General features: G+C 46.5%; 3 protein-coding genes across 3 annotated transcripts in view; 2 read left to right on the forward strand and 1 right to left on the reverse strand.

Annotated features, from left to right (window-relative positions):
• The window catches only part of LOC117244173 (misshapen-like kinase 1), a 22,322-nt gene extending 20,491 nt beyond the window's left edge, over positions 1–1,831 (reverse strand). The window contains exons 1-3 of the mRNA XM_033513286.1: positions 1,804–1,831; positions 1,452–1,765; positions 929–1,001 (exon numbers count right to left, since the gene is read on the reverse strand). Of these exons, the coding sequence (XP_033369177.1) occupies positions 929–1,001; positions 1,452–1,765; positions 1,804–1,831 (415 nt within the window). The remainder of the gene's footprint in view (positions 1–928; positions 1,002–1,451; positions 1,766–1,803) is intronic.
• Positions 1,471–18,126, forward strand: ANKEF1 (ankyrin repeat and EF-hand domain containing 1). Its single transcript, XM_015620535.2, has 10 exons — positions 1,471–1,908; positions 6,631–7,017; positions 7,447–7,646; positions 8,632–8,781; positions 9,261–9,384; positions 10,249–11,059; positions 13,605–13,831; positions 15,047–15,216; positions 16,380–16,517; positions 17,549–18,126. The coding sequence occupies exons 1-10, from the start codon at positions 1,830–1,832 to the stop codon at positions 17,669–17,671; spliced, it is 2,409 nt and encodes an 802-aa protein (XP_015476021.1). The 5' UTR covers positions 1,471–1,829; the 3' UTR covers positions 17,672–18,126.
• A 1,780-nt stretch (positions 18,127–19,906) lies between these two features.
• On the forward strand, positions 19,907–23,676 carry LOC107201225 (tubulin monoglycylase TTLL3-like). Its single transcript, XM_033513287.1, has 10 exons — positions 19,907–19,998; positions 20,146–20,518; positions 20,663–20,791; positions 20,871–20,985; positions 21,082–21,186; positions 21,418–21,583; positions 21,656–21,804; positions 21,877–22,123; positions 22,200–22,632; positions 22,705–23,676. Exons 1-10 carry the CDS (start codon positions 19,907–19,909, stop codon positions 23,674–23,676), a joined length of 2,781 nt encoding a protein of 926 aa, XP_033369178.1.
• The last annotated feature ends 2,667 nt before the right edge of the window (positions 23,677–26,343 follow it).

Raw genomic sequence — 26,343 nt, forward strand, 5'->3', positions numbered from 1 at the left:
TTGCATTCCTGCAGTAGCCTGGCACTCCTCCAAAACTGAGCTGTCAGCCAAAAAGAGCCCAGCAGCTTGAGGCTTCAGACCTTGGAATAATTTTCTCTGGTGTGCTTTATTTATCTCTACAGGCAGGGAATACTCTGAATTTCTCTAAGAGGATTTTAATCCTATTTATTTTGGAGATGTTGCAATACCCTAATACCAGAGCAGCACCTCTGCTCTTGAAGCCACATTGCTTTGAACCATCCAATATGATGCTGAGCTGCTAAAAAAGGATGTTTTGCTTCTTGCATCATGAATCCTCATTATCACTCTCAAAAAGCTCATGGAAAGCTGATCACCATGAGAAAATAAATCAAGCATAAAAATCTAAACATATACATATTTAGTTACATGCATATTCACATTTGGAGTAAAATGCCAAATACCCAGACTGATTATAGTCTGTTTAGGGTGTTTCCACAACTTTCAGAGAAAAGGCATGCAGATGTTTCAGACAGGATCTTCAGTTATTTTCATATTGGACTAAATTTCTAAATACATGTGCTAACTTTTCTAATGGGCATTTAATGTGTGCTGCTCAACAAAGTGAAAAAGGAGAATTTACCCCGGGCCTTTGGCCAGGACATGTGTCTCCTTATTTGTGGCAACAGCAAAAACAAAAATCTTACACAGAACAGGCTGAGGAATATCTTCTACTGTGCCATGTCTGCATCAACCATTCAGTGCAACCAAGGAGAAAGAGAAGGGCCTGGATGCTATGTTTTCCAAAGAGGAAAGCAATCCACCAAGGCACGACAGTGCATCACTACCAATCCAGCCAATTTACACCACAGAGTGCTGACATGAAATAGCTGCTGCACTAATGGCACTCCTTGCAGGGTAAATAATAAAACTTTATGCTAAAATAGTGTTTTCTCTTGTTGTGACTCACCACACAGTCCCATGGCTTTCATCAAACGCCTTTCCATGCTGTTGGACATGCATCCAGCTGTGTCACCACTTTCCTGGGAGAAGAGATTTCACATCAAAAAACTATATTGTTTTTTTTTTTCTTTTTTTTTTTTTATTTCCTAATGCTAGAGGTGATTTGCAAATAATTCAACAGCCAGCTGGGCCAGGAACAAGACAGGCAGTGTCACAGATATGACTATTGAGCCTGGCAGGAGCACTGAGGGTTGGGAAATTGGAAATTTGGCACTAAAGGAAATGGACAGAAAGGAGATACAGAGAGCTTGGACAGTCACAGTGTTAGTGCTGTAGCCTTTTAGAATGATTTAGGCTTCACTTGACAGGCTGTGAGCGTTTGCAGTTGGCTAAATACGCAGACCTTGCCACTCCATTTTTGTGGCAAATCCAGTAAACCCTGGAGGTGGCACAACCACACAGCGTTGCTAGGTCAGCTACAAGAAAAGAGAGCCCACGGTCCCCAAGTCCTTCCCGTGTGCCCGCCTCACCCTCAGCGGCTCGGAGGGTGGCGTGGCGCTGGTCTGTACCCATCTGGGGGACGCGGTGGCGCTGAGGGGACCGAGAGAACGCGGTGGTGCTGACTGAAGGGCCCCGCCGGCTGAGGGGAAGCGGTGGCGCTGAGGGGACCGAGAGAACCCGGTGGTGCTGACTGAAGGGCCCCGCCGGCTGAGGGGAAGCGGTGGCGCTGAGGGGACCGAGAGAACCCGGTGGTGCTGACTGAAGGGCCCCGCCGGCTGAGGGGAAGCGGTGGCGCTGAGGGGACCGAGAGAACCCGGTGGTGCTGACTGAAGGGCCCCGCTGGCTGAGGGGAAGCGGTGCCGCCTCACGGCTCCCGCCCGCCCGACGCCGTTGCCAAGGAGACGGCCATGGCGGCAATGGCGGCCGCTGAAGAGGGCGAGGGTCCGGCTGCGGCCCCGGAGCCCTCGGCGTCTCCCTGCTCCTCAGGTGAGTGCCCGGGGCTGCCGAGGGTCGCAGCCGCCGCCGCTGCCGGGCGTGGTGGCGAGAGGGCGGCGGGGCTCGGGACGCCGCCTGGCCGGCGCTGCGGAGGGGTAGGGGCAGAGCCGGCGGGCTGTGGGGGCCGAGCGCAGCCTCGCAGGACACGGACGCGCTGGACATCGCCCCCCTCACGGCCCGCACCTCTCGCCACGGGCAATTACCTCAGTTTGGATGTTTGCACGGCCAGACCAGCGCGTCCTTGGCAGGGAACACTGTTTGGGTCATCACCAGCTCTCCAGCATCCTCCCCTTCCAGCAGTTTCTCTCCCGTTAAAGCCAATCTCCTCTACAGGCCTCCCGTTCCTCCGAGTCGCAGTCCCAGGGAGAATAAACCAAGCCCGGATTTATCCCTTACCTGGCTTCCCCAGGGCCCTGGGCAGGAGCGGCTGCTCCCCCTGTTCCTTTTTTCCTGGCCGCAGCAGAACTTCATCCCCGACTCCAGAGCACTCCAGAGGCTTTCCTGGAGCCTAGCTGTGCTCCTGGCTGAGGAGCCACCTCCCCTGAGCCCCTCTGTCCCCGCAGGTGTTGCTCACAAACCCGACTGCCTGGTGCTGGCTGGCCCCAAGGGCTGCCTGCCGCTGGCAATTTGGGCTCCATGACATCCCAGTTTGGATGGATACTGAGGTGACTGGAAGTTGGAAGGCAAGATGAAGACAAAAGGATGCACATCTTTTGATCCAACCCAGCCATAACCTCGGGACTGCCTTTACAACACTCAGGACTGGGTCCCGTTTCCCAGGACTGGATCTGGGCTGAGGTTTCCACAGGACACTGAAACCTGCTCAGTTCAGACCTAAGTGCCCATCACTGTGCTCAGCTGTGCCTCAGCCCAAGGCAAGGCATTACTGGAAAATTAACACCAAAAAACCACAGCATTATAAGCAATTCATGATACTGGAATTCAGTTTTAGGAAGATTTTGTTGCATCAGAATGTTGCACCACTCCTATTAAACATTAGTCACAGCCAAAAATCCAGTGCAATTATTCACATAAAGCTGTAAATACAGCATGGCACTGTTACCATATTGGTTCCTTTTATACTGACATATAGGGCTCATGCTTATCTCTGTGCCCAGCATGCAAAGGGATTACATTTAGAAAGTGCTCAGCTATTTTCTCCCACTAAAGATAAAACACATGAAAATTTTGTTTACTGGTTTGTGAATAGTGATAAAGGGATGTTTTCAACTGGAAATGTTGAAACTGAAAAACATTGCAAACTTTCAAGGAGGAGTCACAAGTGCTTCCAGCAGCAGTCAGGCACCGGGCTTTGACTGGGAGACAGGGAATGAGAGCACTGGCCACCAGAACTTCCCTCTCTATCAATCTACCTCCATCACAGCTTGGAAAATGTTGTGGGAGAACAGGAGACCAACTAAAATGATTTTCTTAATACCAGGTGTACCGAGAAAAGGATTAATCTGGATTTGAAATGAGTTCATGCTCTCTATCAAAACAATGACACAAGCTGGCAGAATGAAGGTAGTGAGTCTGTTGCTGTTTGTCAACAGATAAAATTGTTGCTAAGCAAATGTTACAAGCTTGGGATGTGTGGTTAGGGTTTCAGGAAGTCCTCCCCAGAGCATGACTCTTTCAAAGTCACACTAACAATCCTCATTTTCCATTAAACCATCTGTTACAGGTGAAGTGATAAAAAAAATCTATGAAGTATACAGGGTTGATAGTAGTATTTACCTAATGAAAATTGACAAGATGCTGCAGTTATATTTTCATTTTAGAAGCTTTTTTCCCCTTGCTTATAACTTTACATGACCCTGGATAGAGTTTTTTTATCCCACCTGTCTTTCTTTGATGCTGCTACTTTAGAAACTTCTAATAAAATTTGATCCAGTCACTTTCAACAAATGCTGAAAAGAAATATTAATTTTAACAGTTAAAATGTTATGGTTGGTTTCATATAAATTGTTGGCTCTTAATGCTTTGAAGCAAAGACTTCAAACTGGGTAAGGACTCAGTGGTGGCTGAATGGTGATAACAACAGACTTCACTATTGCAATAAAAATCATTTCAGTTATGCTCATGGAAATAATTTTATTGCTGTGTGTGAAATATTAAAAGAATACTGGGATAAGCATCTCAAAAGCACCAGAAAAAAATCTGATCAGGAATAAAATTGTACAGAATTATGCATTATACTGTAAGCAGAAATGAAAGTGTGCAGTGAGTGTAAGTTGTGCCATCAATCCCATGTTCTGCATGGGACAGAGGTTATAGGGAGCAAGTATCTGAAGGAATATCCAAGAAAATCCATGAAGTAAATCCAAATCCATATGTATTGAATATTATATCCATTTGTGCCTTCATAAAGTGTAGTTACTAGCAGGTTTTTACCAACTGCAGTTCTGCTCATGTTCTATGGCATTACTAACCTATGTCCAAGGAGAATGTCACTTTTTCAGTGTTTGCTGCTTCAGGGGGAGAAAGAAAGGAAGAGAAAGCAAGTTCTCATCTTAAACAAGTTCCTGAAAAAATGCTGTGCAAAATCCAGGTGCAAATCATGAATAACAGAGGGAAGAAAGTTTTTTGAAGTAAACCCAAGTTCCTTACTGCTGCAGGACAATGGGAAGTGGAACAAAAGCATAAGAGAACATTTAAGCTTGTCAGTTCCATCTAAGTATCTTTAAAAACATTTCTTTTGCTGAATTTCAGTGGTGTAAGTACTGTAAGAGCCTTCCCTGCAGAACCTTCCTGCTGCTGCACCTCACAGCCCCTGCAGAGTTTGCATCACAACTTTTCCCTGTACTCAGGAGTCAGCAAAAAACTTCCTGTATTGAGGGCTTGCTCAGAAATTGTTTCCTGAGGCTTCAGGCTCTAAAAGCCAGGCTCTGTGGGGACTCCAGTGTTCACTTCTAGCAGGGCATTACTCTGAAGTACCCTTATTTCTCAGCTCTAAGCTTTAAGACTACAGGGTTGCTATAGGTGTAACTCCTGCCAGCAGGATAAAAAAATCTCTGCATTTATTCCCTTTCACTGGACAAAATGCCACAGGAAGCACAACATGGTAGGGATGAGAATGAACAAGCCACATGTGACAGATTTAAGTTGTTGCTATGTAAGCATTTAATTGTTTTATATAAGAGTATACTTTGTTTATGATCAGAATGAGGATTATGTAAGACCTAAACAGAAAGGGATTTAAATAATGCCATGTTTGAATAGCGAACATTCAGCTGTGAGAGCAGCTGACCTATTCAGATTTCACTGCAAAGAGGAAGACTTTGCATTGTTTAACTGCCCACTTAAACGCTTCTGCAACGGAGCAGCTTCTAACAACACCTTCACCCAGCATGGCTGGATGCACAGGTTGGGAGCTGAGGGACTTCTCTGGCAGGGAAAAGAAGAGGGACAGTTCTCAGAAATTTGCCAACTGTTGACCCAACCTCCAAAACTAGGCTGGACACAGAACTTCCAAAGAAATGAAGGGCTATAGCTACAGAAAGTACAACTGGCATGTACCTATGGTACAAAAATTACCTTTCTATCTATTCCCAACCCTCAGTCACCTTAGGTCATCTTTTTCTGCTTTTTCTGCAGTTTTCTCTCAGGCTTCCTTTCCAGAATGGGAGGTCTTGCCTCACAAAGTCTGTTGGAATTGTGCATCCTTCTGCATCTCTCTCTGCAATCTCACCTTCTCACAGACATCCACAAAGCACCCAGCAATAGCCAGGCAGATGCTGGTCCCATGTACAGACTACACTGCAATAAATAAAAATCCCAAACAAACCAAAACCCAAGTATTCTCTAACAGATGTTACTTCACCTTTTTGAGTTGTATGTCCTGTAAGAGTTCTGGTGGATGGGCTGACCCAAGACTTGCTGAAGCTGATAGGAAGCTTCCAATCCACTTAGGAAAGCTTCAGAAAGGCTCACTACAATATCTGACCCTTCCTGAGCCTCCAGCCGCAAGTGCTGAGACTAACTAAAAGAGGCTAAAAAACCTAAAAGAAAAAAACCCAAAAAGCATTCAGAATTGAGGCAAGTGCAAAGTACTGTGTTGAAGATTTGTCAAGAAGCATATGATGCATGACCTGGAAGAACCTTTTCCCAGACCAGTCCCTTGCTTTCTGCATCTTTTTTCCCCCCAAGGTTTCTGTTGCAGAGAAATTCAACTTATTCTTTTATGTACATAGCTTAGCAGGAAGATCATGCATCAGCTACCAAAAAAAGAAAAAAAAAATAAGGAAGGTGCTCAGGCACTGATGAGGTGATGCTAGTATCAATTTTAGTATCAATTTTATGTTTCAGCAAGTGCAGAGGACACAGTGTCTTGCCATTTTTTTTCCCATTGAAAATGACAGATGAACAGCCTCCCCTCAGGCTTCCAAGTAATTGTAGATAATAACAGTTCCTTGAATGGAGAGCAGTTACCCTACAGCTTCTTAACTTAATTTTCTCCTTGAATGAGACCTCTTCAGAACAGTTGGATGACTATAAAGAAAAATTTTGCAAGGTGCTATTTGGGTTTATGTAGTCTTTATATGTGCTGCCCATAATAAAAGATGAATTAGTTCAAAACCTAGTGTTCTGTCAAGGTAAAGTGGATATTTTCATGCTGTGAATATTGTCTGGTTCCTGATTTTACTGGCATGTCATTATAATGTCACAGATGAGAATCTGTGAGATTACATGTTTTCTTTTTTGTCCATGCAGAAAGTACTTCCTTGAAAGAAGACAATCTTTCCTATCCTGTGATGCTACCAGTAGATAAAAAGCTTCTAAACTTACAGATCTACAAACTTCTTCAGTGTGTTCACGAGAAAGACAAGAAGCAAATAGAAAATCTGATCCAGAAAGGATTCCCAGATCTCATTAATTACACAGAGCCTAAGGAAGGATACAGCGCCTTACACTTGGCCTCCATGAAAAATGACATTGAAATGTGCCGCTTCCTGCTGGAGCACGGAGCTCGTCCAGATGTCCACGACAACATGGGATGCACTCCAGCCATGAAAGCAGCTGAGCTAGGCCATGAGGTGATTTTGGAATTATTAGCAAAAGCTAATGCAGACATGACTGCTGTGGATAATGAAGGGAAAGGTGAGTGAGAAGGAAATACCATAAAGCAATCCCTTAACTGTGTCATGCACTTACTACATGTGATGTGTCCTACCTGTGGAGAGGAACTGTGGTTGAGGATTATCCTTACAGCCCAACAGAAGCTGTTGGCCATAAAGCTTTGATGAAAGTAATTCTCCCTGAAGAGTCTAGGCTTTTAAATCATGAGTCTTCCAGTAGAGAGCTGAGAGGTAATTTATGATTGAGAACTGCATTCCTCCTATGACCTGTGACATAGTAAACTCTGGTGTACTCCCCAAGTAAAGACTCTAAAGTAAAAATTTCTTTTGCATGGATACACCCTCAGTGAAGGGATCTCTACTGCAGACTGGTCAGCTATGAAGCTCACAGCCTCATAACCCTTCTGGTAATTTCCTTTTGCACCCTAATCTCCACCGGTTTCCTTTGCAGGTATTTTGTTTTACTGCCTTTTACCTACAGCACGCCACTCCCACTGCCTGCAAATTGCCTTGGAATATGGTGCAGATGTCAACAACTGTACTACTACTGGGAGGTCTGTGCTTCTACAAGCCTGTGAGCAAGCTCATGAGGTTAAAAAAATATGCCTGATTTTCTTGGAGAAAGGAGCAGATCCACATGCAAAAGACCCGGTATGAGCATTTCTGTAACTAAGAACAGATAGAGTATACAGCAGATTACATGGCCTTAAATCCTCCCATTAAAATAATAAAGCAGTGACAATTGCTTAACTCTGCAGCCATGCCTCTTCTCTTCCATACTACCCTTTCTTTGGAGGAGAGGGATTTAAGTCTTCTTTTAGATTTTTGTAGGTTTAGAGCACAAATATTTCCCCGAACTTAAATGTAACTGGGCCAGCTCTAACGAACTCCAGTTCACTGTTCTTCAGTGGAGCAGTGCTGATTTGTAATTGCCTTGATGTGTCATTAGATTTTCAGAGTTGAAATAATATTCACTAAAAGGTAAGTCCATTAGGGAAAATCTGATGAGTAATCAAGGCAGGAATGAGGCATAAGAAACTTTTTTTTTCTCTTTTGTATGTCTCAATGATTTATTTGTTTGCTTCCTTTAACAAAGACCTGAAAGACTGAAGCTCTGTGCTGTTGATAAATCAAGAAGCTCAAGCTTTCCCTTAGAGTTATTCAAAGCAAACATCATTATCTAGGAAAAGACAACATTAATGTATTAGTTTGAACTTTTCCCCACAGAACCATAGTGAAATTCCCTATTTGCTTTGCCTTCCCCATAGCACTCCTCCAGCCATAGCTCCTTATTCTCCTGTTATCATAAGCTGAGGTGGTATTTTGTGTTAGATGTTGTAAATATGCATGAGAAGATACTCAGAGAATAAAGGATTCCTTAACTAAGGAATGGATTTTCATGGGCTTTATTCAAGGGACTCAAGCCTTCAATGGGATCTGACTACCTCAGCAGCATTATGACAAGATTCTGAAAGTTTACCTGCAAGTATCTTTGAAACTATTAGATTCTCCTCCTTTTCCCAGTAACAGCTAAAAGGAGACCTCCAGTTTTATGCCAGCTCGGAACAGTCAGATCCCTCTGCCGCAGCCTTAGCACACGGAACAAACCGTGCGATGTTGTCTCGCTCCCCTGCAGGCCACGGGGCGCACAGCCGTGATGGAGGCTGCGAGGGAAGGGGCTGCCGAGGTGGTGCTGGATCTGCTGCGGAGGGGAGCCGATGTGAACCTCTTTGACTTCGAAAGACACAGCGCTGCACATTTCGCAGCCAAAGGAGGCTTTTTGGAGGTATTGACGTTTGTGGTGTTAAAGTATTGGTGCAAAGCCAAACCTGCGTGGTTTTTTTTTTTTTTTGTTGTTGTTATAGGGTTTTGTTTTGGGTTTTTGGAGAGTATTTTTGTTGGGGTTTTTTGAGTCCATTATTTCAGCTGATCAAAACATAATAATCAGTAACCAAAAGCAGATTCTTTTAAGTATCAAAGGGATTCCAGCAGTGATAGATAGCCCAGACAGGGGTTTAAAATGAGCTGGCAAGAAGATTGTCCTTGGTGTCTACAACTAGACAAGGCTTCTGTTTCATCAGTTAAATAAGCATAATACTATAGAAAACATTAATGGTATATGTGCATTGACCAGCTGGACATGGGAGAGAACTTCATTATTAGAATGGGAATGTAAGATATTGCATTTATTTGTAAATCAATCTCACATTTTCACATGTTAAGAAACAGACAAGATTGTTGGTGGGACTCTGTTTGCTTTTCTAGATTCTGACGATTATTTCAGGTTATAATGCAGACTTGAAACTGGTTGCTATGAATGGTAACACACCACTTCATTATGCTGCAGAGGGAGGATTTGCAGATTGCTGCAGGTATATAGGACAAAGAGGTACACTAAAACTAAGTTACTTTGCAACTATTATCTATATTCTATTTCTGTGCTAAAAGGAAGATTTTGTTTGGGTATCTCTGAATGATTTGTTTCTTGGATACCCTGTGGCAAAATTCTCATTCAGAAGGGTCTAACAAGGGCTCTTATCTCATGTGGATGAGAAAACATTACTCAAAGAAAGCAGCAGAAACACCAGGGGTTTGTATTACTTGGTGTTGGACAATATTATGTGGTTTTGGGTTTAGTTTGGTTTAGATGTATCTTATTAAAACTTCCAATAGAAAATTTTTGATTTGATGATAATTAAAAAAAAAAATCTCTGTGTAGTCATGAGGAAAACTTGATGCCCTTGGGTATTGAAACATACCCTAAAGAAGGTGTGATCCTTTCCTGACTTTATCAGATGATCATGGCATTTCAAGCTTCGATCCAAGAGGACCACACAAAATCCCGCATTCTGTTCTTGTGATCAAACAAGTGATCCATTGCCAAGTTTTAATGTTAGGGTATAGAAGTAAGTGACACTTTAATCTTAGTTTGCTTCTTAACCTTGCTCACCACCTCAAGTAAGAATGTAAAGTTTCCACTGAACTTCTCTCTTTTTATACATATTCATGGGAGGATGAATAAATAGAGCATGGGTTGCTCAAGGCTTCTCCCTTTGGGAAAAAAATAGGGACATGTGGCTGACCTTCCAGTCTGGGATCAATGCCGTGGTTCCACATACAATTGCTATTTATAGCTGAAACAGTATAAAATTGTAGGCCTGTGGCAATGAATTGCCTGTGTATTACAAGTTTCTTATATTACATAATTAGGAGTTCCACTGCACTATTAGCCCAACTGTGTCCATATTTCTAGGCTGTGATCCTACATGGACAAATTTGGCAAATCTGAGCCCAAGGGATACTGCCAAGAGCGCTGGGTTTAAAGCAGCAGCAAAAGTATTGCGCAAAGCTGAAAAAGCCTTTAAAAAAACAGATAAGACCCTTGCCTGGTACCTGAAGGTGTACGACTGGTCCCAGCAGCACAAGGATGCCATCTGCAAGGAGCTTGAGATTGATGAAGAAGGAGATGGGATGGTATCCAGAAATGATTTTATATCACTTATTCAGAAGCACTGCGGCACTGTGCAAGTGGATGAGGAACAAATAGAAGTTCTTGCTAAAAAGCATGAAGTATCTACTGACAGGATTAGCCTTGATGATTTTTTTAAAGGCTCCAAATATTTGCAGAAAGCCTTTCTGCTATCATCCTTTGGGCCCAAATCAAAGAAAAAGAAGAAACCGCCAAAAAAAAAAGGCAAAAAAGGCAAAAAAGGCCTCCCTGTGCCGATTTGTGTAATACCAAAGAGTGAATGTCCACTTAGGGAAGATGGCCTCCCTACCTACATGGTTGAGGCTGTCCCACACATTCCCGAAAAGCAGCGTTTCAAACGGGAACACCAATCCACCCATCCACTGCTCGATGACCGTGCCTGGTACGTAGATGAGCCAAGGAAAACCCTCATAGATATCAACTACCTTGTCAGAGAAGGAGACTTTGTGTCTCTGCAGAAAGCATTCGACGAGGATGTGCCAGTAGACATAAAAGATAAATATTACAAAACACCTTTGATGGTTGCATGTGCAAGTGGCAACATAGTTCTTGTGGAGTTTCTTCTGGAAAAAGGGTAAGATAATTTCAATTTAATTGCTATTTTGGGAAGGCTTTCAAAAGCATAAATATCCAGTAAATATCTAAGTGCAAAAGACTATGGTTTGCTTTTTGCTTACATAACATTTATTATTAAAATTAGTTCCCTAAGATCTCAAGTCACAGGAGGTAAGTTTATTATTTTTCACATTTTAGTAGAATGGAAATGAAAGCAGCCAAGAGATAAGTTCCCCAGAACTGAAATTTTTTGGTGTCTGGACTGCTGACCTTTGGTCAGCTGCAGAGTTCATAGCCATGTCTCAAGTAGTGCATCCTCACAAGCGAATTCTCAAAACTGGTGAGTGATTTTTGGGGAAATCTGACTCGAAGGACTTGCCTTAAATCATTGAGGTGATCCTGGATTTACCTGTTCCACATGCCTGGTTTAAACTTTCGCTTTCCTCTGCAGCTCAGGCAGGCTCAAACAGCAGGATTTACATCAGAAACCCCTGCTACTAATTAGCCTGCTCCTCATTTTAGGAGTGCTTCAACAATTCTGTAGCCTGCAGACACACTTGTGAACAATTTCAATGACAGCTTAAAAATTAAAGCAATTTCAGAAAGATTCAATATATTTGTGTAATAGCATAATCTGTTATTGTCAGACTGTTGTGGTCCTAGAATCCTTCACATAAATGCTTAAATGAACATTTTCCAAAGATATTTATGTTGACTTTGTTCTCTCTACCCAAAGATAGAATTCATGTTAATATTAATACCTCAGGGAAAGTGGCTGTAGTCATTGCTCTGCTTCCTGCAAAGGCTAACAGCACATGGATCTTTACACACCCTGGTAATTACACTGACATTCCTAGAGCATATGGAAAATTGTGTAATGTGTATATTCAGGTTTTCCAAAGATAAAGATGTAGGAGTTACCAAATGAATTCAACAGATTAATTTCTACTCTTTTCACCAAGCCTCACTAGACACACTGGAGTCACATCATATTTAACAATAAGACCTAGAAAGGCAGTAACTTAGCTTAAAAAATAGTACCAGTTTGAAGGTTTTTTCAATTGACAGAAATGAAACTGGAGAGGAAAGTTATCAGTAGCATTTAGGTTTGTATCTCTCAGCATCATGGGCTTGCAGTTTGGCATGGGCATTCAAATACCTTTTACAATACAACCTTTCAGTACAGAACCACAAATCCATATTGAATACGAAACAAAATATATCCAGATAAATGTTTAACACTGATTATGTTTAAAATTAAATTGGTGGTATCTACTTTCTATTTTCCTCCAGAAAGAATTAGAAAGAAATGAAATTTGGTCTCGTGGGAAATTCTATGCTTGATGGGCAGAAATGCAGAGGAATTTTTAAATCAGTGCTGCATTGTCCCTGTTCCCATTGATTGGTTTCTTTCTGATAGAATGAAGTTAGGAAAAAGGATTCAGGGGCAGACCGAGTCTGAGTGCAGGCAAAGAGGTTGGGTTGAGAGAGAAAGTGAAATAACTGAAGTAGCTTATTTTAATGAGAATTAAAACAAATTAAAACTGCATATGAATAAACCATAACAGCTTAGTGACTGAAAGATAGATAAACATGGTAGGTCAGGGGAATGTACTAAGATCTCCTCAAAGGTAGAATTATGAAAAAGACTAAAAATTTAAACAAGGAAAGAAGAACAGATGAATCTGTGCTTTTATCTAGACAATTACATGACCTGAAGTGCAAACAGCTATCCCTGAAAGTAGCTTCTTTCATAATTTTTCTTTCTCCCTTCCTCCTTGTCTTTTGGGAAGATAGCAGCTTTTTGTCCACCAAGTGGGACAGTGACCTTAACTCCCTTCAGGACCTTCAGGGCTGATAATGCTTTTCCTCTCAGCTTCATTCCAAAAGCATCATATTGCAAGGATCTCCCCTGAACTAGCCCTTGCTTTCTGCAGAACGTCCCAGTTTTAATTTGGGAGCAGAAACAGATCCTAGTGGAGCAGAACAGTAGCTGAATAGTTTTTCAATGCTCAGATTCCCAAGGGCAGACCTTCTGTAACTCCTCTGTCGAAGGGAGCAGCCAGTGCAGAGGAATGAAGCAGGCAGAGGGCAGCAACACTGAAAGGAAAGGTGAGCACTTCCCTCTTGTGCAGGCGAGCCCTGCCATGTTGCCACAGGTCCTGTAGCACCTGTTCTTGGCCCAGAAGCGTACTTTTTTAATTTCTTATTCTGCTTTCTGCCGTTCTCAGTGAAGCTGGAGCACGAACACTAACAGCCTTTCACAGGACTAAGTTGTTTGAATGCCTGGGTTTTTTCCTGTACCCATGAAAAGTTCCATGTGAAGGACACTGATGGCCTAGGGGGGGGACATGAGCAGCACTCAGGCACACTTACAATTGCTATTCTGTGACAAGTTCAGAGACTCAAAGGGTGTCAGAGCAGCAGTAGCAATTTGAAAATAGCTATTTATATTGAATATGCCATTGCAGTGGGCAGTTTCAGTTGATTGCACTTTGGGCTGGGGCTGTCACTGTGGATACTTGACAGCTTCAGCTACCACAACTGCTCTTACTCCTGTGCAGGGCTGATGTAAATGCAACAGACAACTTCCTGTGGACTCCTCTGCATCATGCTTGCTATAATGGACACCTGGATATCGCTGAGGTGCTTGTGAAGGCTGGAGCATCTGTGAATGCCCCTGCAATAGGCAGTGCCACCCCGCTGATGAGAGCCATTGAGGCCTGCAGGCTGGACATGGTCTATTTTTTAATCACTGCAGGTGCTGATGTCCAAGCTACAAACAGCAATGGTAAATAGCAATGTCTCCAAAATAGGCTGTTTCTTCATTAAGAATGCTTGGAACACTTTGAGAACTGTTCTGCATTTAGGGTTGTGGTCAGGATTGGGATGAAGGTAACAGGTTCAGTTAGTTTTCTCCAGTCTGGAATCATTATTGAAAAAAAAGTCAGCTTTCTTGGGCTTTACATATCTAGAAAATGAGGTAACATGATTAATTACTCAGTTCAGGAGACTGTTACTCCTCACAAGATACATACAGAGTTACAAGTGGCTTTAATGAAAACATTATTTCCAGTTATTATTACTTGAGGGAAAACTAGATTTCAGTTGTGGCCCAGAGTATAGTCTGCCACTTGTTTAAGTTATTTATTTTTAGGCACAGGCAGCCATGGTTAAAAAACTTCCTTGCTGCTCTACATGTAAATATAACTCCAGAGAAAAAAATACTTAACAGAAAACCAAATCTGAGCTGGTACTGAAGTGTTATCTCCTCCCAGCTGATCCCTCATTCAGTGTTATTTCCATTGTCTCCAGAGTAACTTAAAAGTTAACATGCGTCACCTTTCAAGCTCTTGCCCTAACATAGGAAGCAACATTGCTACACAATGAGACTTCACTTGCCAAAATGCCTAGTAGTGAAACCCTGCTTGTAGAAGGGATGTGTATTCCTTATTTCTTGTATTGTGTGGAGTTCTGGTTCACACAGCAGCTCACATATACTTTACAGACAGAGTCTCATAAGAACCTGGACAGATTTTTTCCTTCATTAAGCACTGAAGCTGTTCATTTACACCATAGAGCTTTCCCTTGCCAGCCACAGAGCAAGTACAGGCAGAAGGAGATGGCTAGCACAGTACAAGGTTAGGAATGCAAACCACCTCCTAGTGCTAAATGCTCTCAGCTCTCAGAGAACAAAATGACAACCTGCAGGACCAGTGTAGTAAGCTGCAAATGTCAGAACATTAAGAACAAAGCAAGCAATACAAGAATTCCTGCAATATTCCTGCAATGTTACTGCAAAATGAGTTTCAAGGCTTGTTTCTGCCAGGTCTTATTTCTGCAAGCAGTGCTGATGACCCTCACACCAATGTCAGGCACGCTGCTGGCACATGGGATGGGTAATAAAATACTGTCCATATTAAATTCAGTTGATTGTCCAGTTGCAATAAACCAATGCCAAAGTTAATTTTCATGGTTTACACAGCTATTTATTTTTTAAATACAGGAAAGACTGCCCTTGATCTTGCTCAATTATTTGAAGATGCCACAATAATTGAACTGCTCAAAAATCAACTGCAGATTTTGGCAGAACAAGAACAAGAAAAAGAAGAAGCAAAGCCAGCAAAAGGTGGAAAGCCAAAACCAGCAGAGCCACCGAAACCTGTGAGAAAAGAGGTATGAGAGATGGTAACAAAGAACTGATTTGCTAATAGTTAGCAGGAAACTTCTTTCTTTCCTTTCTTTGCCACCCAATTCTCTCTAATGCTGTAATTCAGGCAGCTTTGTTAAAGTATGTTCAGATGCCTGTGCTTCTTCTTGTGAGTATTAGAACTTGTTCACTGGTTGAAATTTGTCTTGCTAATTATAAAAACATCATGTCTTCCTCAGACACACATAAGAATGATGTCCTGTGTCACTGACAGGACACAGAAAAAGATTTCCTTTTCTTTTTCGTTCCTCCTGAAGTATATGCTCATCCAGCTCTGTTGTGGTAAACACTGAACAACTGGTAAGCATAATTTCTTAAAGGGAGAACCTCTTTTTTTCACAAGATAAGAACAATACCCTTCAAACTGGTAAAAATATTTTTTATTCTCCTAGTTGAACTCACTGAGACAATACCAGGCTTGCTAACTTCCTATTTTCCATTTTGTCCCATATCCTTCCTCTTCCACTATTTATCTGAGTCCCATTTCTCAAATCCCACACTGATCTTTGCCTGTTTTATTCCTGAATGCTCTGCCTGCCTTGAGCCTTGTGCACCTCAGCATTGCCCTATTCCCAAGCTGACATCAGCCCCTGTGACCACATGCAGGGTCTCTTATTGTGGGTGAGACCTTCCTGATTCACCAGTGGTACTTGTTGGTCACATCCAGGATGCTGTTTAGGGAGAAGATGCAATTGTATCTGCATGGCTGGAAGTGTCCTTCAGCTGCCCTGGACAGTGCAATAAATATGTCCCAGTAGCTAAATGTTGGCACCTCCCTTTCACAAAGGTTTTGAATGTCAGGGACAGCACAGGACTTTCAGAGACAGAAGGATGACAACCTTCGGTGCTTGTTTATTCCTCACTTGGAAGGGGATGGGATCACCAGTGGTACAAGGTGACTGTCTTGGGAGTCATAAAGAGCAGTTAATGTTTTAGTGCCCGAGGAGGAGAGGTGCCTTTTACCTTTCAAAAGGATGGCCTTTGCAATTTTTGATTTTTAAAAATAAGCTTTGAGAAAAACAGATTCTGAACAGATTAAACATCGTAGCAGAGTATCAGAAGATGCAGGATGCATGCCTTCCTTCTGAACATGACTTATTGGTATAATTGGTACCTTCTTCCCCTTCAGTCTCCTGAGGAATCTCAGCCACCCGAGGAAGAGCCTGTTCCTGAAAAGAAAAAGCGTTCCCGTAAGGGCAGTGCTGCTTATTGGAAATCTTTGGCACCGAGAGAAAACAAGAATGACATCTCCTTCAGACCCAGAAAAGTACGTACAGCAGCAAAACTTGAGTGCAGTTTCATGGTAACTTAAAGGTAGACCTTGCTGAGATCAAAACCCAGAACAATCCAATGAAATTTCCGCTATTCAACTAGCTTAGAGACGATGTGACACAGCCTGGAGAGGTTGCCACCAAAAAACAGTAAATTAAAGAGTTAGTGGATGTATATTATATAATGACACATATATTTTTATAAAACAAATATTTGTGGAAATCAAACTCTTATCAGGTTTTAAAAAAGGATTAAAGTGGAGCCACAGTAAAATAAAAATACAACTACATTTATGGTATATATTTTTATACTCCTGCTTTTAAAAGATGGGAGTCTATTTGCATAACATGAGCACCAGCTTCTATCTTGTCCTCTTGATTAGTTATCACATGATGACGTTTGTCAGTGATATGTAGTGAACTAGATGGATCACAGCAAACTAAATATTTGCTTCCTAGAGTTGGAATGGTAGAAATGTAACTTTTCTGTCAGGGTCTTGTTAATTCACACTTAGAAATAACTGAGAAACAGAACAAGATAATCACAGTGAGGTAGTTTTTGCAGTATTTTTTTTCTCCTTAAAAAGGAAAAGAATACCACTACTGGCTGAGCAGTTGTGTTTGGAGTTTGTTTATCATTTCCCTAACCCTGATTTGTGCTAGTTTCCACAGCGGTCTCAGAGGACTTAGGCTACATAGCTGATGACTCTACAGCTAATTACTATTTTCCACTCTGAGGATCATGAGCCCAAGTCAGTAATTTTAAATAATTACCTTAAGACCATCTTTCCCATATTATCAGAGTCCATGGCATGTTATAGATTGGAAGTGACAACAAGAGAATGCTCTGTTTATACACACACAAATTGTTGACCTGTTTTCTGCCAGGAGGCCACACTGCTTCTTTTCTATGTCTCATAATGGAAAGGAGTGCTAGAACACAGCTTTCTTTGGCTAACAGTATCTTCTTAGTGCTTCTGTTGCAAAAGTCCCATTCAAATGAACTACAAATGCCTTTATTTTGTAGATATGGAGCCCTGATGCCACAGCAATACAGCTTGCAGAGAAGCGAGAATTACTTCAGGAACGCGCTACTCTTGTTGGTCACATGGAAGATTTTACAACCCTCTTCAATAGAAAATTTGAGTAAGAACAGCATCTGGAAGAAGCTACTTCAACACATATTTTTAGGAGACAAAGATGTAAAGGGCTACTCTATTTCAAGGAAGGAATCGTGCAGTGCTCAGTAAATGTATCTCAGTTACCATAAAAGAAAGTCCTATCAAGTTTTTCCTCTCTAGATTATGTTTCTTACACACAATCTTTTGTTGAGGGCTTAGTCTGGAAAAAGATTTATCCTCATGTGATTCTAAGTCTTGAAACTGACTCAGTATACTTCATGGATAGTCAGTGTTTTGACACACACATGTCCTTTGTAAAGGTGTAGCTTTATAAGGCTTTATTTACCCCAACACAAAGCATCTTCCTGGAAGATACATTACCCTTCTACTCTAAATATACAGCTATGAAGATGGCATTCTGTAATTAGCTATGACAGCAATGTTCTGATTTGTCTGTAGAGGCAACAGAGAACTCAGAATTTAAAACCAGAACTATCACTGCCCAGTGTATTTCTTTCATGTTCTCCCATTCATTTGTCAAAGTGCACGCGAGACCTGAAACTGCTTCCACCCCAACAGGAACATACTGTTTTCCTTCTGATTTCCTGAAAGGATCATAATCTCTACATAATAATCTGTAATCCATTTGCCATGTCTCCCACAGAGACATCTACCCAGATGTAGGAGGGCTCTCGTAGGTGGTGCTGATGGAGACCTGCATTACAGAGTCCCAAGCCACTGAGATCATCGAGTCCAACCTTTGACCAGCACCGAGTGCCACATCCAGTCTTTCCTTAAATACCTCCAGGGACAGTGACTCCACCACCTCCCTGGGCAGCCCATTCCAATGTTAACCCTTTCCATGAAGAAATTTCTCCTAATGTTCAACTTGAATATGTATCTCTTCATCCTCCTGGTAATTTTTCCTAAGCTCTTCCAGTTTGCCCGAGGGGGTTATTAACACTGTTCTGGGGCATCCAAAATTGATATCACATTCCTTTTTCCATTTTTTTTGCTTTTAGCTTTTTTCTAAGAGATTTGTTTTGCTCCATCACTTCCTGAACAACCAAATGAAGCAACTCCCTGTAAGCATTCCTGAGAGCTGCAAAGCTTTCATCAAGAATGACCCTGTGAGGGTTGTCCTAACTTTTCTCCTGAAGAAAAACATTCCAGCAGATCTGGATCACTCCATCACAGCCAAGGGATCCCGCCTCTGATGCCATTTTAACATTATGACCCATTTCTGAGGCCAGGTAACTGGGGTCCTTGTTAATATTAGGGAATAATAAATCCCCTTGAGGGGATTCAGAGTGAAACAACACTGAATGACCAGTGTGTGATTTTTATCTGTCAGCATAAAACTGCTGGCTGCAAATGATTGCAAATAACAAAAATAGTAGTGCTTCAGTTAAGTCATAGAAGGCAGTGTGGGAAAGGAGCCCATGAACAATTGTAAATGAAACTGCATCTCTGAAGGAAGGAAAAGCAAAGGGGCAATTTTCTGAACAGTAGCCATCAAAATAAAATCAAGCAGCAGTCAAAAATTATACTGTAAGGTAAAGCTGTGTTTCAGTCAGAGCTCTGTCATGGAGATTACCTAGGACAGTTCACAGCCTTCACATGTCCAACGAGGCTTTTCCTTGTTCTTAGTGTAAGGCTGAGCAGCATACCATTCCTTGTGGGATCCTCCACTACTTGTGTCAGGAAGGGATCATCAAAGCTTTCCAGGAATCTCCTGGACTATCTGTACTTTACTGTATTGCTTATCCAGCAGCTTTCAGGGTAAAGTCCCTCACAAGAGGGGAGAAACAAGACCTGTGATACTGAGGCTGCTTTGAGCATGCTACATTGTGGCATCACAGTGGTGTCAGAATTAGGAGGCTGTGTCCTGTGGAGGACACCCACTGCAGTCCCTAAGGGATGGGGGAATAGGAAAACCTGCTTGGCCCAGAGGTAGTAGAGCTACCTCACAGCTTCCCTCACCATCAGACTAGCCTGGGACAGTGTGACACAGAGCAGCACTGCAGGCACACAGTCCCTTAGCCAGGGGCAATACTTGAGCAGGTGACATCCCAGCTGCCCCTGGCCCAGCAGGGCCAGGACAAGGGAGCAGTGGAGCATCCCGAGGCTGTGGAGTGCAGCCGGGATGCCAGCAGAAGGCTTGGCAGGTCAGGGAACGCCATGTCAGGAGCCGCAGACTTGGTGAGCCAGAGGCAGACAGGTCAGCATGTTCTCCCCTTCCCTGCCCACCCCACGGGCCCCACATGGGGTCAATGGGCTCAGGTCGGGCTGTCCTCACAGGGCAGGTGGCAGCTGTCAACATCGACTACCCCAATAGCCGCCAGCACGCGGTTGAGTCTGAGCGGCTCAAGAAGGCCAGGCTGCATGTGGAGAAGGCCATTAAGGTGAGGAGTTTATTTTCACATGGCCCTGAGATGTCACATGCTTGCATTTGTGCACCTGTGGCTCAGGAGAGCTGAGCCAGAGGACTGGGGTGGGGCAGGCTGAGCTCGCTGGTGTCCCCACAGGAGAAGAAGATCTTTGCAGTGCAGGGCCCTTATCCCGTCATCCGCCGCCTGCTGCGGGCCCGGGGCTGGGTGGAGAGGAAGCTGCCCCGCAAGGGCAGACAGCTGAAGCAGCATCCTGGCGACCAAAAGAAACAGGAGCTGGAGAAGAGGGCAAGTGGTGGCGGTGATGAGCAGGGGGAGGCAGTGCTGAACCCACGTGGCGGGGCACAGCCTTCCCTGGGCACCACAGAGCGCCTGCACCACCCAAGGTCACGCAATAAGGAGAGCAAGGGGGAAAGGGAAGATGAAGACAAGAAGAAAGACAAAGAGCACTGCAGTGAGGACTCTGATGACATCCATGACCTCATGGTTAGCTAAGAGGGCTAGGGCTGAGCTTTGCCACAGCTCCCTACGTCCTTCCCCTGGGACCGTCAGGGGCAGGGCACAGCCTGAGGCAAGGGACTGGGGCAGGATTAGGGCTCCCTGGCTCACCCCAGCCCACTCCCCCTGCAGTCCTTCCTGGTGCAGGACCAGGTGCCAAACTTCCTGTGGACCATTCGCCTTAGCAACATTGACCAGGAGCTGCTGCCAAAGATTGAGATGGTGAACCGCTTTCCCCGGCTGTACGCGCTTTGCACCAAGGTGGGAGCACAGAGGCCTCAGGGATGGGGTCGCAAGGGGTGGGGGTGTCCAGAAGGGAATGACAAGCTTCTCTAAACAGGAGGGGCTGTGTCAAAGCCTGCAAAACTTGTCCTGGTTTGAGCAAGTCGACCTGAACACCTTTTTCCCCCGGTGCTACCGGCTGGGGCTCATGGACGAGCAGAAAGCTTTCACTGGTGAGCCTGGAGCTGTTGCCCTCATGTCATCCCTCGTGCTCCAGTCTTCCCACGTTCTGTGCAGGACTGGCTAGGGATGATGCTTCCTTCTTGCAGAGGATTTCCGCCTGACGGCAGCTCGCAGCCTGCTCAAACTGGCCCTGCAGAAGGTCGAGGACAGGTGGGTGGGGACAGAGCAGTCCCCAAAGGTGCCAGGTGAGTGCATGGAGCTGGCTGAGGGGGGATGGAGGTGGGGGATGAAACAAGGAGTTCAGGGTTAGGGGCATATCTGAGGGCTGATCTTGGAGACTAAGCCTCTGCTTATGTCTATGGCTTGAGACCACTTATTCCCTCCCCTGCCATAGCTCCAAAGGCACCCGTCCCACAGGGAGGCTCAAGGCTTCAGCTAGCCTGGCATAGGAATCCTTTCTCAACCCATGCCATCCACAGCAGGGCCGCACTCCCCCCTGTATCCCCAGCTGGTGCAGGAGGCCCTGGAGGTCTGTGAGCAGCACCTGGGCGTCCTTGGGCACCGGGACATCGACAGGAACACCCCGTCGCCCTGCCGGACATGCATCGCCTGGGACCGCTTCCTGCAGGAATATTACCGCGTGGCACAGTGAGTGCTGAGCGAGACGGGGGCAAGGGGACGGTGGTGGGGCGGTGCTGAGCCCCCCGTGTCCCCCCACAGTGAGGGGACCAGGCTGGTGCTGAGCACGGAGCAGCAGGAGCAGTGCCGGGACGTGCTGCGGCGCCTGGAGGAGCAGCTGCCGCAGCTCGGCATAGAGGGCAACCTCAACGTCTGGATCCTCAAGCCCAGCGCCAAATCCCGCGGCAGGGGTAAGGCTGGGGGAAGCATGGGGCACGCACATCCCCACGGAGAAGGGATCCCACCATCACTGTGTTGCCCAGGCATCGTCTGTGCCACGCGGCTGGAGGAGGTGCTGGAGCTGGGGCGGAGCTGCACGGACCCCGCGGCCCGGGTGTGCGAGTGGGTGGTGCAGAAGTACGTGGAGCGGCCGCTGACCATCTTCGACACCAAATTCGACATCCGGCAGTGGTTCCTGGTGACTGACTGGAAGCCACTGACTGCCTGGTTCTACCGAGACTGCTACCTGCGCTTCTGCTCCCAGCCCTTCTCCCTGCGTCACCTGGAGCCGTGAGTGTCCTCCCCCTCACCCCCGGCTCGCAGTGCCCAGGCCCCCGGCACCCCCTGACCCAGCCCCGCTCTCCAGCGCCAGGCACCTCTGCAACGTGTCCATCCAGAAGCGCTACAAAGCATCACAGCCGGACCCCCGCGTGCCCCCCGACAAGATCTGGTCCAACAAGCAGTTCCAGGCACACCTGGCACGGCTGGGGCGGGCGGATTCTTGGCAGCGGGTGATGGTTCCCGGCATGAAGGCGGCGATCCTGAACGCCCTGCGCTGCACCCGGGATCAGGTGGGCTCCCGCAAGGGCAGCTTTGAGCTCTTCGGGGCCGACTTTCTCATCGGGGAGGACTTCCAGCCCTGGCTACTGGAGATCAACTCCTGCCCCACCATGAGCCCCTCCTCGGCGGTGACCCGCCGGCTCTGCGCCAACGTCCAGCGGGACACACTGCGCCTCGTGCTGGACCGCAAGGACAATCCCACCTGTTCCATTGGTGCCTTTGAGCTCCTCTACAGGGAGGTAGGCTGGGGGCTGGGGACAGCCCCACCTCAGGCACTCCGAGCCCCCACTGCCCCTTGTGTCTCCCTGCAGGCAGCCGTGTCCTCATGCTTGACTGTGGGGCTGAAGCTGATGGTCACCGGCTGTTCCCTGAAGAAGTCCCGGCAGGCAAAGCTTCGATCCCAGGACAAGCCCCCCACCACCATACCCAGTGCTCCCCAGCTCCCTGCATCCTCTCAGGACAGAGCCACCAAGGTCCCCTGGTCCAGAGCAGCACGGGAAAAGCTGCCTCCTCTGAGGCCACAGAGCAGCTGCTGCCCACCCAAGCCTGAACCTCCAGCCCTGCCAGAGCCCCCAGACGCCTCTGCTGGGAGCCAGGAGCTGCCATGGCTTCTTCACCTGGTTAGGCAGCCCGAGGAAGCTCAGCCCCAGATCAGTAGCTGTCCCAGGGATGGAGTGCCAGGACCACCAACCCAGGGGCCCCCCAGGAGCCCCTCGCAACCCTCAGGCTGCTCTGCTGGAGACCAGGAGTTGCCTTGGCTCCTTCATGTGATCAAGCAGCCCGAGGAAGCTCAGCCCCAGGAAGCCCAAGCCCAGACAACTTCACCGCCGATCACCAGCTGTGCTCTGGATAGGGGGCCTGTGTCGCCCCCCTGGGGAGCGACCAGGAGTCCCTTGCAAGCTCTGGGTGGTTCTTCTGGGAGCCAGGAGCTGCCATGGCTCCTTCACCTGGTTGGGCAAGCCGAGGATGCTCAGCCTCAGGAACCTCAACCCACGGCAACTCCTCCCCCGACTGATAGCTGTCCTCTGGATAGGTCACTACCACCCCAGGAAATGCACAGTAGGGCCTGGCGACCCCCGGGCTCCTCTGCAGGGAGCCAGGGATTGCCACAGCTCAGTCAGCCGGGTGGGCAGCCCCAGGCCACTCGGCGCCACACAGTTCTGCCCCCAATCAATGCCCGTCGCCTGCCGAAGGGGCCTGTGTCACAGCCCTGGCGACCCTCGGGCTGTGTACCGACTCCTGCAGGACTTCCTGCCCGGCCAGCGCGCCTGTCGGCGCTATAACAGAGCTCCAGGACCCCCGGCCCCCATCTGGGACAGAAGAAGCACATGCCAGCTCCAAGAGGATGCAGAAGACCTGGGACACAAAGACATCCCCACGAGGGGACAGCGCCCTGCCCGTCCCCGATGGGGTAACACAGCAGCACTCGGCTGCCTCCCACACGGATGAGACCCCATTGCTGTGCCACGGTAGCCACCTCAACCCACACAACTGCTTTAATAGACTTTTGTGAGGAGGAGCCTGGCTTGGACCTTCTGTGTGTGGGAGATGTGGACACAGCTGGGGATGATGCTGCAGGCAGGAACTGGGGCTGCCAGGGCAGCTCCTCTGCTGGGATACAAACAGAGGAGGCAGGAAAAGCTGCCTCCACTCCTGCCTGCCTGCAGTGACCCCTGCCAGACAGAGCTGTGACAGTGATGACATTGCTGCATCCTGGCACTGGGAGCTGGTTAGGCACAGATTACTGGCAGGGTGCAGGGCTGGTGGCCCTGCAATGCCAGGGGGATGCCAGGAGGAATCCCATCCTGTGTATGTGCCAAAAAAAGTGGGTGCTTGAGCCTGGCAGTAGGTGGGGATTAATGGGCTGAAAAAGGCAAGTCAGGTGTCCCCAGAGCTCCCCTGTGGGCATGAGGGCTCCTGGGATGTACAGGAAAGGAGGTGGGGGGCGTGCAGAGGGGGCCCTGGGGCAGCACCAGCTCCTGCAGCTTCCTTTTGTGACAAGGTAACACAAGTTGTTACAGAATCACAGAATCGGTCTGGTTGGAAGGGACCACAGTATATCATCTTGTCCCACCCCCCTGCTCAAGCAGGATGATCCCAGAGCACATGGCACAGGATTGTGTCCAGGAGGTTCTTGATCATCTCCAGGGAGGGACATCTCCCTGTCTCCTTAGTCGCTGTGGGGGATCTGTTCCAGTGTGTGGAGGGAGTTCATCCTGGCAGGTGGAACTGGCACTGCCAGGGCAGCTCCTCTGCTGGCAGAGAGCTCACAGGATCTCATGGCTCCCCAGTGCTTGTGCCCACCAGGCCCTGTGCCTGCTGCTGTTCTCTGAGAATGGCTGGGCCAGGCCCCTCCTGCCCCTCTCTGGGCTGGGCAGACATGACCAGTGCATGACACATCAGCTGCAGAAAAAGTCTGGTGCTTCTGGCAGAGTTCTGACCTGGAGATAAGCTGGGGGAGTTCTCTGCTGTTAGAGACAGGTCCTCAGGCCTCCTCTCTGCAAGAACCACAAAGTTCTTCCTCACTGGGGAACTCCTGCTGTGTTAAGGTACAGACACACCATTTTCTGCTGGCTGCATTCATCAGGGCCACTGGCAACAAGTGGACGAGAACCTTGGATGCAAGGAGAAAATCAAACCTGGCCAGCAGCAGGGCCTATCTCCTGAATCAGTTTGGATCATGTACCTATGATGGTAAGTAGCCCCTGAAAAAGTTGTTTGGCAGAGAGGGGAGCATCTTCTGTTCCCCTAGGAAATCCTTATAGGCATCATCCTTGTGCCTTCTCATCCCAGCCAGAACGGGCTGCACTCTCAACAGTCTTCACATGTAGTTCCACAGAAAGAAAGGGAGAGGAGCTGACTTAATTGATGTTTGATATCTGCAACTCAGTCAGAAAACCCAGTGCTCAGGAAACATTTTTGCATGACTGGTCAACTCATTCAGATGCCAGTGGCCCAGAGGTAGAAGCTGGAGCAAAGAAGAGGGGCTTGGCTGGAGTTGGGAAGAATCTTTCAAGACTGTTCTCAGGGGTGGCAGTGAGGATGTATTTGGAGACTCCCCCTTGTACATCAGCAGTGGAGTAGGAGAGTCTTGCATGAAGCAATGACAGCAGCATAGGAAGATTCTAGGGATGTGAGAGCAGTGTCACAAGGACAGTCCAAGGATGAAGATCCACAGTTTGAATGATGTCAGCAGAAATAAGGGTGTTGAACAAAGTGCTGGAAGTAAACTGAGCGAGGGGAAGAACCGTGGTAATGGACTGGTTATGGAAGAGCTGAGTGATCATTTGGTGGATGGATTCAAAGGGGGCCAAGGGATAGTCAGAGAGAGAGAGAGAGAAACCTTGGTAATAGAGAGGAAAGCTCTGCTCTCCCAAGTGACAGATCCTTCTGGGAAGCTGAATCAGTTGTGTGTCAGAAACTGTATGGAGAACAAGGAAATTTGCAGGTAGGAGTTCCAACAGATTACTACTGTGACTCAGTCTCTTGAGATGGGTAACACAAGTAAAAAAATAAATCAAAGGGGGAAACCAGTGCAGAAAAGTTAAGCAGAGAGCAGTAACAAAAAAAGGAAATATGAACTCTGCACATGTACACAACCTAGGGCCAGAGGAGTTGTATGGTAGTGCTGCTTCACAATCAGGCTGTCATCTAACCTTAGTCACACTTTGTGACGTGACTTTGAAGTTCAAACACTTGTGAAGCCTCCATGGATTGTTTCAAACTAACACAAGTACCTTGGGCTGGCTGCCCTTGCTCCCTCAGAGTGCTTCATGTCCTGCTGGATTAATGCACACCTAATTCCCTATTTCATCCATACCCCCACCCAGGCAGCCCTCATGTATCTACCCAAAATGGAAACATGCACAATGAGTCCCTCTGTGCAGTTCCTTGTTCCCAAGGCTTCCCTAAACCTCCCTGGAATTTCCCCAGCTTGCCTCTGTTATGGA

This window comes from Parus major, chromosome 3 (assembly GCF_001522545.3).
Source record: "Parus major isolate Abel chromosome 3, Parus_major1.1, whole genome shotgun sequence".
NCBI classification, from domain to species: domain Eukaryota; kingdom Metazoa; phylum Chordata; class Aves; order Passeriformes; family Paridae; genus Parus; species Parus major.